Source organism: Nerophis lumbriciformis, linkage group LG18 (genome assembly GCF_033978685.3).
Source record: "Nerophis lumbriciformis linkage group LG18, RoL_Nlum_v2.1, whole genome shotgun sequence".
Taxonomy (NCBI): domain Eukaryota; kingdom Metazoa; phylum Chordata; class Actinopteri; order Syngnathiformes; family Syngnathidae; genus Nerophis; species Nerophis lumbriciformis.
Window position 1 is genome coordinate 1,464,525 of NC_084565.2, and position 13,707 is coordinate 1,478,231.

Sequence of the window (13,707 nt, forward strand, 5' to 3'; positions counted from 1 at the left end):
GAGGTTTGTTTTAAATGGGAAACTAAACTGTTGTAATTATGCTAGTATTCCAGTAGTTTAGTATTCTATGAGGTCTTTAACACTTGTAGTAAACACTGACGTCCATCATTGGGAAGCAATCCCCGCAGAATAGATTCTTTTGTGCAGCATCTGCTCACTCCTACTAACTGAATGTGTTACTTTTAGGTGAACAAATAACGGAATTTGAGAGAAAGTTGTGTTTATTCCGCTTCAAACAAGCTGAGGTCATTTATTTCATTATTTGACAAGCTGTCCCAAAGTGCAGGAAAGACCGAGGACAAGGTGGGGGTGTCAAACAGGAGAGGACAAGGATATAAAAATACAAAGTTGGTCGAGTAACTGCCGAGGAGGATCAGCTGGTCCCTTGTTGGTGTCAATGTTTGACGAGAATAGAACCAAGTGGAATGCAGAAGGTTACACAGACATACCCACGTTTAGATGCACCTTCGCACCACACAAATAGCCCCGTGGTCCTTTGCTTGTGTACATCTTGACAATACTTCATGATGTGTGTTTCTACAGACACAACTTGAAGTACAAATTATTCTACGACACTTTTAAATTGGTTGGGTTAAATATTGTGGTTGTGGTAGTAGGGATGGGTACCGTTCACATTTGAACTGATGCGATACCAATTCATAGTACCTGGGAATGAATACTGGTACTAATTTTTGTGTGTGAACTAGTGATAGTTTTTGATATCAAAACCACATTTTTTAATCACAACCTTTAAACATAAGATCAATATGATGTCTAGCTGTTATATCTTATCACATTTGAGTCTCAACTACAGTTGCAAGTCCAAGACCTTGCTGAATCTAGTCTTTTGTTGTGTCGATACTTATTACGCACCAGTAGTCTGGTTGTAACATTCGTCTTGCCGTAGTTGTAGTTTACATAATCAAATTCAGAGGTGTTGAAATCGCCATGTAAAATCGCTAATGCTAATCACTGGCAAAGCCGCTGATATTAGCATCAAGCTAGCACATTTTTTTGGATAAGTGTAGCCTTACTCTACTTACGTCGGAGCGTTTTTTGAGTCGGTTTCTTTGCTGGCATTGAAAGTGGTAACATTACCTAGGTAGTGTGAGTCCACAACCCAGTGTTATGTCACACGCAGCCCGGCTACCGTGACATGGCACCGTTGGATTTTACGTGAATCGGTGCCTGGTGGGACCGCATTTGGTACCCTTCCTTAGTTTGTAGTCGTTCTCCGGCGCAAAGTATCACTACACATATACAACATCCGAAACGGGATTCTTATTCATAACAACACAGAATTTCCAAGACTCGATCCCCAGGCTTATACATCATATGCTAGCAACCAAGAGGAGCTTGTGTGGCCTGTGACCTATTTGAAAAAGGTTGTATTATAATTTGTACGCCAAATAAAGTGTAGCCAGAATGGAGAATCAATTCTAAATGGAATACAATCGTCAGTTGTAAGATTGACATCTCTTATTGTTGTCGCCGGCATTGTGTACCACGTATGGTGACGGGTCGGATAATGTCTCGTAAGAACAGCGTTCGTGCTGCAATGCAATCGCTAAGTCATCTCGCTAATTACGGCCAGTGTCACAAAAGCTGAATGTTTCTGCAAAGTTGACAACTTCCAACCTAAATTTACACTTTTACGTCCACCGATCGCGATCATGCGGACTCTCCCGGCTGACGTCTGTCTCCCAAGGCGAGAAGTTAAGAGTACCAGCGGTTAAAATGAGTGCTGTCAGCTCCGATGGTAACCACGCTAACCTCGTCTGACAGCACAAGGTCTGCATGTTACCAGTCTAGCAGAACCCATGAAAGTCCTGACGAGCGCAACTTGACTTATTTGGACATCTTTGATCATGTTCTAGTCAGGACCCGATTTTGTTGTTGTTTTGTTTATTAGATGGCCCTCTCTGAGTTGTCAACTGTCTGTTTTGTGAGCTCGATTTAACTCAGTGGGTTTCTAGCTAACAACGCTGTTGAAACACCTGCTTGTTCCCAGCACCTGTTGACGTTCCACATCTAACTGATAACTGCTACTGTGCAAAAGTCCTGCACCACCATTAGATGTGTTGTTTTAGCAATGCTCTGCTGATGATGACAGAATTCCCCACAGAGTAGTAGAACGTAGATCTTCTTCAAGATCAAACTGGAAGAGTGTTTTGTGTGGATGGTTTGGTGATACCCAGGCACGTAGAAATCCTTGGTATCGTTTACGTAATCCTGCGAACTTTATGCGAGCTAGCATTTCCTGCAGTAAAACAACAAAGCTAGTGATGGACTTAGATGTTTGCACAGTAACTGAAACAGTACTTTTAGCACCAAAGTGGTTTTCCCTCACAAATAACTACATAATAGAAATAACTGGACGGTTGATTTTTGGCGGGCTCGATGCTCCGTGTTTCTGTGAAGGTTTAGCTAATGCTCAGCTGCTACATGCGTCAACAGGAGGACTAACGCAGAGACGTGACAAAAACCAGAATGTTTTTCAGTGGTTTTGCCCTTTCCAGTGAACTGCTGTATGTATTAAAAAAAAAAGGGTGACCCGGCAGCTGAGGTCACATGACTACCGTCCATCAGTCAGACACTTGCAGCCGTTTGTGAAAGCAACACTGGATTCCTGATTGATGCTCTCCTTGACCTCCAGGGGCAGCGAGTCAAAGAGGTGGTCCTCCACGATGAGGCAGCTGCGGCGCAAGAGAGCACACTGACCCAGCTGGGCGGGCAGCCGGTCCAGGCAGTTCCCCTTCACCTCCAAGTGGCTGAGCTGCGCCAGCTGGCCAACTTTCTCCGGAATGGAGGCGATGCAATTGTGACCGAGGCACAGCGTCCTCAGCTTGGTGCACTTGAAGAGCTGCTTGGGAAGCACTTCCACTTTGTTGCCTGTGATGGCGAAATGTTGGAGGTTCTGCAAAAAGCCCACCTCCACGGGTATGGTGGCGATGGAGTTGTGGCTGACGTCTAGGTGCCTCAGCTTGAACAAATAGAACAAGGACAAGGGCAGACACTCCAGCTTGTTGTGCGACAAAAATAGCGATTCCAGGTTCTTGACGTGGCTGATGGACAGCGGGATGGAGATGATCTTATTGTGCCACAGCTTGAGGCATGTCAGCCGCTTAAGGTGCTGGAAGCTGATGACCTCTTCAATGGTCCGAATGTGGTTGGACTTCAGATCCAGCTCCTGAAGGTTGGTCAGACTGAAGATGGCGTGCGGGATGCGTTCCAGCTCGCAATTGAGTAGCTCCAGCTCAGCCAGGTTCATCATCTTCTTCAAACTGTTCAGTACCAGCAGCTTGGTGCCATCATTGTGGACGACCAGCTTGAGAAGATGTGGTGACAGATCAGTGATGTTGGTGGGGATCTTTGTGAGGTTGCTTTTGAGATGTAGAACCTTCAAGTGTCTCAGGTCCCGCAGAGACTCCAGTCCAATCATTTTATTGTTTTCAGAGTTGAGATTCCCCACTAAGTAGAGTTCTCTTAAATTCTTCAACAGATACGACCAGCTGGGAATCTCAGCAACATCAGTGAACTTGACATGAAGGCACCTCAGGTGATCCCGGAGGAAAATGAAAGCAGTCTGCTCCACTTTGGCAGGACAGTGGTAGAAGTGGAGCTCCTGGAGGTTAATCATTTGTGAGATCTTGGCCGTGATCCGGGCCTCGGGGATTAACTCCAGTTTGAGAATTTCCAAATCTGTGAGATCAAAAACGGCATCTGGCACTCCTGACAACATGAAGAGATGGAGCTCGAGCTTTTCTTGAGCGTTGCGAGTCACGTGCTGCCGAAGCTTCTCGAAGGTCCACTCATGGTTCAGGCTGATCTCTCGTAGTTTGTTCTCGCTGACCTCAGAGAGGAAGACGCCAAAGCGTTTGGAATAGAGCTGGTCGTACTGATCCACCATGTGCAGCAGGAAAGCAAAGTCGTTCTTCACGTCTGGAATGTCACTGAAGCTGCTTTCCTCTCTCACCTTCTCAAAGGAATACTCCTTCAGTGGACGTCGAAAAAGCCAGAACAGCGTGTAAATGCAGATGACGCCATAGACGCATATGAGCGCGATGTAGCTCACAAGCAGCTTTTTCAGCATGAAGGCCATGTTGTGCGTGCAGTGAAACTTCCTGTATCCTATCAGGTGCTTGATTTCAGGCTCGCACACATGATGGAAGTCTATGGAAGCCACAAAAGTCATGGTGTAGCACAGGATCACAATGAACTTCACCGTCTTGATGACCGTCTGAATGGCGTACAGGCGGTAGATCAAGTCACTGTCCTCCACATGTGCGCGGAACTTCCTGACCTTCTCAAAGAGCGCCTTGGCCTGCTCGCCATCTTTCTTGTCCAGTATGGTCATGGCGGGCACCTCGCTGACCAGCTTCTCGGCAGAGAAGGTGACGCCGGACTTGGTCAACAAAGGGGCCGACTGGTTGGGACTGCCCTCCTCGCTGCTTGTGGAGAGGTGCTTCGAATAGGTGGAGGTCCCTGCCAGCCTCTGTTTGTTCTCCTCAGAGTCCTCACACGCTGTCTCGGACAGCGCTTTTGTAGTCCAAGGAGACTCAAAGCATTTGCCCAGTATGGACACAAAGTGCTCTATCTTGGAGCTGGTTCTTGGATACTTGAACCAGAAGTTGCTGCTAACCATCAGTATCAGGGTGTGGATAAGAGCGAGGTAGGGGAAATATTTGGAATACCACGGAAGGGCAACATGGTAGCACATCTGGTTGACAAAAACATACTGCTGAAAATCCAACTTGGTTCTGATACCGGTTGATGGATATTGCTGCGGGAGCGGAACTGTGGGAGCGACCACGTCCGGAGGCCTCGTGGCAATGAGAGGCGCAGCCTGCTCCCCCATGGCGCTCTCCTTACTCCAAAGCCTGTCCGCCGCCTCCGTCGGTTGAGGACCCAGGAATTCGCCGGCCTCGTCTGGGGCCGGATCCAGAGCGGGGAGGCAGACCACTTGGTCCCGCGTCAGCTGCATTGTGCCGGCAAATATTGCCAGCATCAGCATGACAATACCGAGGTAGTCCATGAAGACGTCCCACCATGGCTTCAGGATGCGGTAAGTTGGCTGGATATCATTCAGGGAGGCGACTTCAGTAAGAGTAAACATTCCTAGAAACACAAAAGGATATTTGAAGAAGAATATCAACATTCGAGCAACATCTTACAAGGACTTGTGTTTAACTGATGCACATCATCCTATTTGAGGCTCATTAGCCAGAAAATACAAGCTTTTCGGGTTGTAACGAGGTGTAGAAAGGTTATACACACACGCCCGGTGACTCATCATATGAAAGACAAACGCAACTTTGACTTTTCTTCCCTGAACTTGGCTCCAGCATGGATACTTACTAACGAGCCTGCGCATGTTGACTGTAAACAAAGCCAGTAGATGGCTTAAAAATGCATGTTTTTCATGAAGGTACTGTCATACAAGAAGAATCATGTCAGTTAGCGCACTACTAAATGTAAGGTTAATTCCACAGCTACTCTAAGTTAACAGCTCAATACTTTTAAATATTTCTCTAATTGTGGATGTATCAGTGTGTAGAAACCATTTTTAATTATTCTTATCGTTGCTTATTTACACCATATTACACCTTTTCATACAAAAATATTACAATTGCTTGAAATATCTGGTATTTTATCTACTAAAGTGCAAACTTTTGATTTGATTTTTTATTGCACTTTAAAATGTATGCGGTAATAAAGTGCATAATAAATAATCTATTATAAGATTTCAAAGGAATACAAATGGCATAACTAACATGTATTGCTAATATAAAATTATAGATGAGTCGAATTGAAATGCGAACATTGGCATGTTAATGTTAGCATGCTAGCGTCAGCAGGCTAACCGTTAGCGTGTGTCAGATACCAAGTATTATAACTCTGGGGTAAACTGTGGCAACATTTGCTAAAAATGTTAGCATGCTAACGCTAACAGTCAGCATGTGTCAGATACCAAGTTATATGACTTTGGGATAAACGGTTGCAAAATTAGCTAATGTTAACATGCTAACAGTTAGCATGTGTCACAAACCAAGTCATATGACTCTGGGGTAAAAGGTTACAACATGAGCTAAGAAAGTTAGCATGTTAATGTTAGCATGCTAACAGTTGACGTCAGATACCATGTTATACGACTAAGGTGTGTGGCTGGGGAATTACAGAAATGTTTTCAACAATAGCTGAAAACTTTAGTATGCTAATGTTAGCATGCTAACCACTTCTTTTCCCATTCCCTTTGTTTAGCAAACTTTCCAATGATTCCAATCTTTTTACATTTTTTAACATTAAGTTAAAGTTAAAGTGCCAATAATTGTCACACACACACTAAGTGTGGCGAAATTATTCTCTGCATTTGACCCATCACCCTTGATCACCCCCTGGGAGGTGAGGGGAGCAGTGAGCAGCAGCGGTGGCCACGCCTGGGAATCTTAACATGACATTTTTAACAAAGAAGTCATACAACTTGGTTTGTGACACCTGCTAACATTTTAGCTCATTTTGCAACCGTGTACCCCACAGTCATATAACTTGGTATCTGACACATGCTAACTGCTAGCATGCTAACATTTTAGCTCATTTTGCAACCGTTTACCCCAGTCATATAACTTGGTATCTGACACATGCTAATTGTTAGCATGCTAACATTTTAACAAATTGTGCAACCATTTACCCCAGAGTCATATAACTTGGTATCTGACACAAGCTAACTGTTAGCCTGCTGATGCTAGCATGCTAACATTAACATGCTAATTGTCCATGTCTGAATTGCGATGTGTGACCTTTTTGTTAAAAATGTTATGTTAATGTTAAAACATTTTAAAAAGGTTGGAATCATTGGAAAGTTTGCTAAACAAAGGGGATGGGAGAAAAAGTGGCTAGCATGCTAACATTAGCATGCTAAAAATTCCAGCCATGAAAATGTTTTCTGTAATTCCTCAGCCACACACCTTAGTCACACAACATGGTATCTGACATTAACTGTTAGCATGCTAACTTTTTTAGTTCATGTTGTAACCGTTTATCCCAGAGTCATAAAACTTGGTATGTGACACGTGCCGCATTTTTAGGACATTTTGCAACCGTTTACCCCAGAGTCATACGACTTGGTTTGTGACACATGCTAACTATTAACTTGCTAACATTTTCGCTAATTTTGCAACCGTTTACTGCAGAGACATATAACTTGGTATCTGACACATGCTAACTGTTAGCATTCTAACATTTTAGCTCATTTTGAAACTGTTTTACCCCAGAGTCACATAACTTGGTCTCTGACACATGCTAACTGTTAGCATGCTAACATTTTAACTCATTTTGCAACCGTTTACCACAGAGTCATATAACTTGGTAGCTGACACATGCTAACTGTTAGCCTGCTGATGCTAGCATTATATATACCGTATTTTCCGCACTATAAGGCGCACCTAAAAACCACAGATTTTCTCAAAAGTTGACAGTGCGCCTTATAACCCGGTGCGCTTTATATATGGATTAATATTAAGATTCATTTTCATAAAGTTTCGGTCTCGCAACTTCGGTAAACAGCCGCCATCTTTTTTCCCGGTAGAACAGGAAGCGCTTCTTCTTCTACGCAAGCAACCGCCAAGGTAAGCACCCGCCCCCATAGAACAGGAAGCGCTTCTTCTTCTACTGTAAGCAACCACCCGCCCGCGTAGAAGAAGAAAAAGCGCGCGGATATCACCGTACGTTTCATTTCCTTTGTGTGTTTACATCTGTAAAGACCACAAAATGGCTCCTACTAAGCGACAGGGATCCGGTTCATAAAAAGACGCAATCTCTCCATCCGCACACGGATTACTATTTCACAGCAACTGATATTCCTGTGAACCGCACTGTGGATACAACGGGAGCACGTACGGTGAATATTCGCACCACATGGGAATGAGAAGTCATCCTTCACTGTGGTTCTAGCTTGCCATGCTAATGGCCAGAAACTTCCACCCATGGTGATATTCAAAAGGAAGACCTTGCCAAAAGAGACCTTTCCAGCCGGCGTCATCATAAAAGCTAACTCGAAGGGATGGATGAAGAAAAGATGAGCGAGTGGTTAAGGTAAGTTTAAGTTTACGCGAAGAGGCCGGGTGGCTTTTTTCACGCAGCTCTGTTCATGTTGATATACGATTCCATGCGCGCCCACATCACGCTGGTTTTAATATATTATTAAAGTTTGACTGACCTATCTGACTGTTTTTTTGACATTCCTTTAGCGCAGTTAGATGCGGCTTACAACACGGGGCGGCTTATAGGTGGACAAAGTTTTGAAATATGCCGTTCATTGAAGGCGCGGCTTATAACCCAGGGCGCCTTATGGTGCGGAAAATACGGTGTGTGTATATATATATATATATATATATATATATATATATATATATTAGGGCTGCAACATCTAATCGATTAAAATCGATTATAAAAATAGTTGGCGATTAATTTAGTCATCGATTCGTTGGATCTATGCTATGCGCATGCGCAGAGGCTACTTTTTTAATTTTTTTTATAAACCTTAACATTTATAAACTGCAACATTTACAAACAGCTGAGAAACAATCAAATTAAGTATGGTGCCAGTATGCTGGGTTTTTTCAATAAAATACTGGGAAGGATAGAAATGTAGTTTGTGTCTTTTATCCGAATATTAATCGATTAATCGAAGTAATAATCGACAGATTAATCGATTATCAAATAAGTTGTAGCCCTAATATATATATATATATATATATATATATATATATATATATATATACACACTCTATTTTGGGGACTATAAGTCACAGTTTTTTTCATAGTTTGGCCGGGGGTGCGATTTATACTCTGGAGCGACTTATGTGTGAAATGATTAACACATTAGCGTAAAATATCAAATAATATTATTGATCTCATTCACGTAAGAGACTAGACGTATAAGATTTCATGGGATTTAGCGATTAGGAGTGACAGATTGTTTGGTAAACGTATAGCATGTTCTATATGTTATAGTTATTTGAATGACTCTTACCATAATATGTTATGTTAACATACCAGTTGGTTATTTATGCCTCATATAACGTACACTTATTCAGCCTGTTGTTCACTATTCTTTATTTATTTCAAATTGCCTTTCAAATGTCTATTCTTGGTGTTGGCTTTTATCAAATACATTTCCCCCAAAAATGCGACTTATACTCAGTGTGACTTATATATGTTTTTTTCCTTCTTTATAATGCATTTTCGGCCGGTGCGACGTATACTCCGAAAAATACGGTGTATATATATATATATATATATATATATACACACATACATATATGTTAGGTAAGGAGGAGGAGTTTTGTCCCTCCAGAGTTGTTGCCGTAGGGCTGTGACGTAGGGTGTGTGTGGTTGTGGAAGGAGGTGTGTGATGTTGACATTAAAGAAGCGGTGGCTACCGAACCTGCTCTAATGTCTCCCGTTTATTATTTTACTAGATAAGTATAATGTATAGGTGAACCCAGGATATTCGGCTTCACTGCTAATATGTAGCATCATTTGAAAAGTCACCCGCTAGACCAGGGGTCGGCAACCCGCGGCTCCGGAGCCGCATGCGGCTCTTTGATCACTCTGATGCGGCACAGCAGCTTACTTGCTGAACCCCCCAATTTCCCCGTGAGACTTCCGAATTTCGGTGCCTCTCGCAGAAAACTCCAGGGATTAATATTCACCGATTTTCACCCTTACAGCTACAATAAGGGCGTACCATGATGGTACAATATTAAGCACCCTCTACAATCTGTATAAACAGCGTGCCAGCCCTTACACTTGTTATACAATACACATTTTCTGCTTGAACACGTACGTGGCAGCAAGGCATACTTGCTCATCAGCCACACAGGTTACACTGATGGTGACCATATAAAACAACTTTATCACTCTTACTAATAATGCGCCACACTTTGAACCAAAGCCAAACAGGAATGACAAACACATTTCGGGAGAACATCTGCACCTTAACACAACATAAACACAACAGAACAAACACCCAGAATCCCATGCAGCCCTGACTTTTCCGGGCTACATTATACACCCCTGCTACCACCAAACCCCGCCCCCACCCCAACCCTGCTCCCTCACACATCAAACCCCCCCCCCCCCCCCTCTCTGTGCGTCGGTTGAGGTGGGCGGGGTTTGGTAGCGATGGGGGGAAAATGTATCCCGGAAGAGTTAGGGCTGCATGGGATTCTGGGTATTTGTCCTGTTGTGTTTATGTTGTGTTACGGTGCAGATGTTCTCCCGAAATGTGTTTGTCATTCTTGTTTGGTGTGGGTTCACAGTGTGGCGCATTATTAGTAAGAGTGTTAAAGGTTTTTTTTATACCGCCACCGTCAGTGTGACCTGTGTGGTTGTTGACCAAGTATGCCTTGCTGTCTCCCACGTGAGCAAGCGAAAGCCTCATACAACGTGTGGCTGAGCAGGCACGCTGGTTGTAGTGGGTGCTATATGCTGTACTATCACGGCACGCATGACGCTGACAAGCACCATTCGCTTAAAACCCACGTGCTGCACCAGCTTTCAAATTCTATATAAAGGTGTGGGCAGCGTGTCTGAGACCACTGGTATATACATAGCACAAAGCAAAAAAAAAACTTTGTGTGCAGTGTTATTACATTTAAAATTTGCGGCTCCCATTGTTTTCTATAATTTGTGAAACTGGTCAAAATGGCTCTTTGACTGGTAAAGGTTGCCGACCCTTGCGCTAGACAATAAAGAGTGCTTACTCCGCACGACAATATCTCCGTTCGGTGCCACACGTCCACACACCATCAAAATGCCGAGGCAAACATTTCCAGATCAACACCGTATGAGAAAAAAATAGTGATTTTTTTTTTTTTTTTTAGTTGTGATTTCCTTCTCTGCATGAAAGTTTAAAAGTAGCATATATTAATGCAGTATGAAGAAGAATGTTTTAATGTAGACACATAGAATCATCATACTGCTGTGATTATATGCATCAAGTGTTCATTCAAGGCTAAGGCAAAAAATTTAGATATATATCGTGTATCGCAATATGGCCTTAAAATATCGCGATATTAAAAAAAGGCAATATCGCCCAGCCCTAACATATATATACAGGTAAAAGCCAGTAAATTAGAATATTTTGAAAAACTTGATTTATTTCAGTAATTGCATTCAAAAGGTGTAACTTGTACATTATATTTATTCATTGCACACAGACTGATGCATTCAAATGTTTATTTCATTTAATTTTGATGATTTGAAGTGGCAACAAATGAAAATCCAAAATTCCGTGTGTCACAAAATTAGAATATTACTTAAGGCTAATACAAAAAAGGGATTTTTAGAAATGTTGGCCAACTGAAAAGTATGAAAATGAAAAATATGAGCATGTACAATACTCAATACTTGGTTGGAGCTCCTTTTGCCTCAATTACTGCGTTAATGCGGCGTGGCATGGAGTCGATGAGTTTCTGGCACTGCTCAGGTGTTATGAGAGCCCAGGTTGCTCTGATAGTGGCCTTCAACTCTTCTGCGTTTTTGGGTCTGGCATTCTGCATCTTCCTTTTCACAATACCCCACAGATTTTCTATGGGGCTAAGGTCAGGGGAGTTGGCGGGTCAATTTAGAACAGAAATACCATGGTCCGTAAACCAGGCACGGGTAGATTTTGCGCTGTGTGCAGGCGCCAAGTCCTGTTGGAACTTGAAATCTCCATCTCCATAGAGCAGGTCAGCAGCAGGAAGCATGAAGTGCTCTAAAACTTGCTGGTAGACGGCTGCGTTGACCCTGGATCTCAGGAAACAGAGTGGGCCGACACCAGCAGATGACATGGCACCCCAAACCATCACCCAACCATGCAAATTTTGCATTTCCTTTGGAAATCGAGGTCCCAGAGTCTGGAGGAAGACAGGAGAGGCACAGGATCCACGTTGCCTGAAGTCTAGTGTAAAGTTTCCACCATCAGTGATGGTTTGGGGTGCCATGTCATCTGCTGGTGTCGGTCCACTCTGTTTCCTGAGATCCAGGGTCAACGCAGCCATCTACCAGCAAGTTTTAGAGCACTTCATGCTTCCTGCTGCTGACCTGCTCTATGGAGATGGAGATTTCAAGTTCCAACAGGACTTGGCGCCTGCACACAGCGCAAAATCTACCCGTGCCTGGTTTACGGACCATGGTATTTCTGTTCTAAATTGGCCCGCCAACTCCCCTGACCTTAGCCCCATAGAAAATCTGTGGGGTATTGTGAAAAGGAAGATGCAGAATGCCAGACCCAAAAACGCAGAAGAGTTGAAGGCCACTATCAGAGCAACCTGGGCTTTCATAACACCTGAGCAGTGCCAGAAACTCATCGACTCCATGCCACGCCGCATTAACGCAGTAATTGAGGCAAAAGGAGCTCCAACCAAGTATTGAGTATTGTACATGCTCATATTTTTCATTTTCATACTTTTCAGTTGGCCAACATTTCTAAAAATCCCTTTTTTGTATAAGCCTTAAGTAATATTCTAATTTTGTGACACACGGAATTTTGGATTTTCATTTGTTGCCACTTCAAATCATCAAAATTAAATGAAATAAACATTTGAATGCATCAGTCTGTGTGCAATGAATAAATATAATGTACAAGTTACACCTTTTGAATGCAATTACTGAAATAAATCAAGTTTTTCAAAATATTCTAATTTACTGGCTTTTACCTGTATATATATATATATATATATATATATATATATATATATATATATATATATATATATATGTTTTATTGTATTTCTGATTATTATTATAATGTATTATTTATTTTAGTTTTGTCTAATTAATGTATTTGTAGATACTACTTTGTTTTTCTGCTGTTTTTATTTTTTTTTGGGGGGGGGGGGGGTATGGTTGGGATATAAACAAAAAATATTTTGACATTTAGGGCAGACAACAGATATATGATGTAATGGATATGAATGTCTGATGCTGGATGTCAATAAAAAATACAAATAAACCAGAGTGGACATTTGTGTCCGTGGACGCAAACATGTGACTTTTGTCTTGAGTGTTCGGCTGTTTGGGGACAAATGAGGAAGTAGTCGTCTAATTTCCGTGGTGTCTTTAAACGCCGCACGGCTGCTTCCGTATTTCTGCTGGAAAAAGAATATGTTCTCTTCCGGAACATTTGGTGCGACAACGAAAACAAAATGACGCCATAAGTCGACACTGGCGGCTCCGAGCCGGAACAATGTTGACAATAGAGGGAATAAAAAGTGAAAAAATACCAACCTCCAGCAGGTCTGCTCGACGCGGACTCGTGTTAAGTGGAGGCGGGAGGAGGAGGACTTGTCTGTTCAGCAGCCATCTTTATACGACCCATTATTCCCCTTCTTCTTCTTCTTCCTCCACCTTCTTCGTCCACCTTGTGCCCGGGTGCAGCCGCCTCTAAGCGGCTTAGGCGACTCCCTCTCCCGCCTCCGATGCTCCGCTCCGGTCCGCCGCCGGTCTGGGGTGGCCGCGGTTTCTGCCTGATTAAAAGTTATTCAGCCTGGTGGTTTCATGTCGGTGGTCCGGGTTTTTTTTTTTTTTTTATCTCGGTAGTCCAGAGTGGGTTTTATGTCAGTAGTTTGGTGGTTTTAACCTTCATGGTCCAGCAATGGCGGCGGGCGGAAAGCCTCGTGTAGTGACGCTAAAAGCCCGCCACACACAACAGCAGCTCGG

The 13,707-nt window shown here is 43.0% G+C and overlaps 1 protein-coding gene across 1 annotated transcript; it reads right to left on the bottom strand.

Moving 5' to 3' along the window:
• Positions 1 to 203: 203 nt before the first annotated feature.
• lrrc8db (leucine rich repeat containing 8 VRAC subunit Db) lies at positions 204 to 13,707 on the bottom strand. Its single transcript, XM_061977461.2, has 2 exons — positions 13,276 to 13,707; positions 204 to 5,118 (listed from the first exon to the last, which is right to left on the bottom strand). The coding sequence occupies exon 2, from the start codon at positions 5,114 to 5,116 to the stop codon at positions 2,576 to 2,578; it is 2,541 nt and encodes an 846-aa protein (XP_061833445.1). The 5' UTR covers positions 5,117 to 5,118; positions 13,276 to 13,707; the 3' UTR covers positions 204 to 2,575.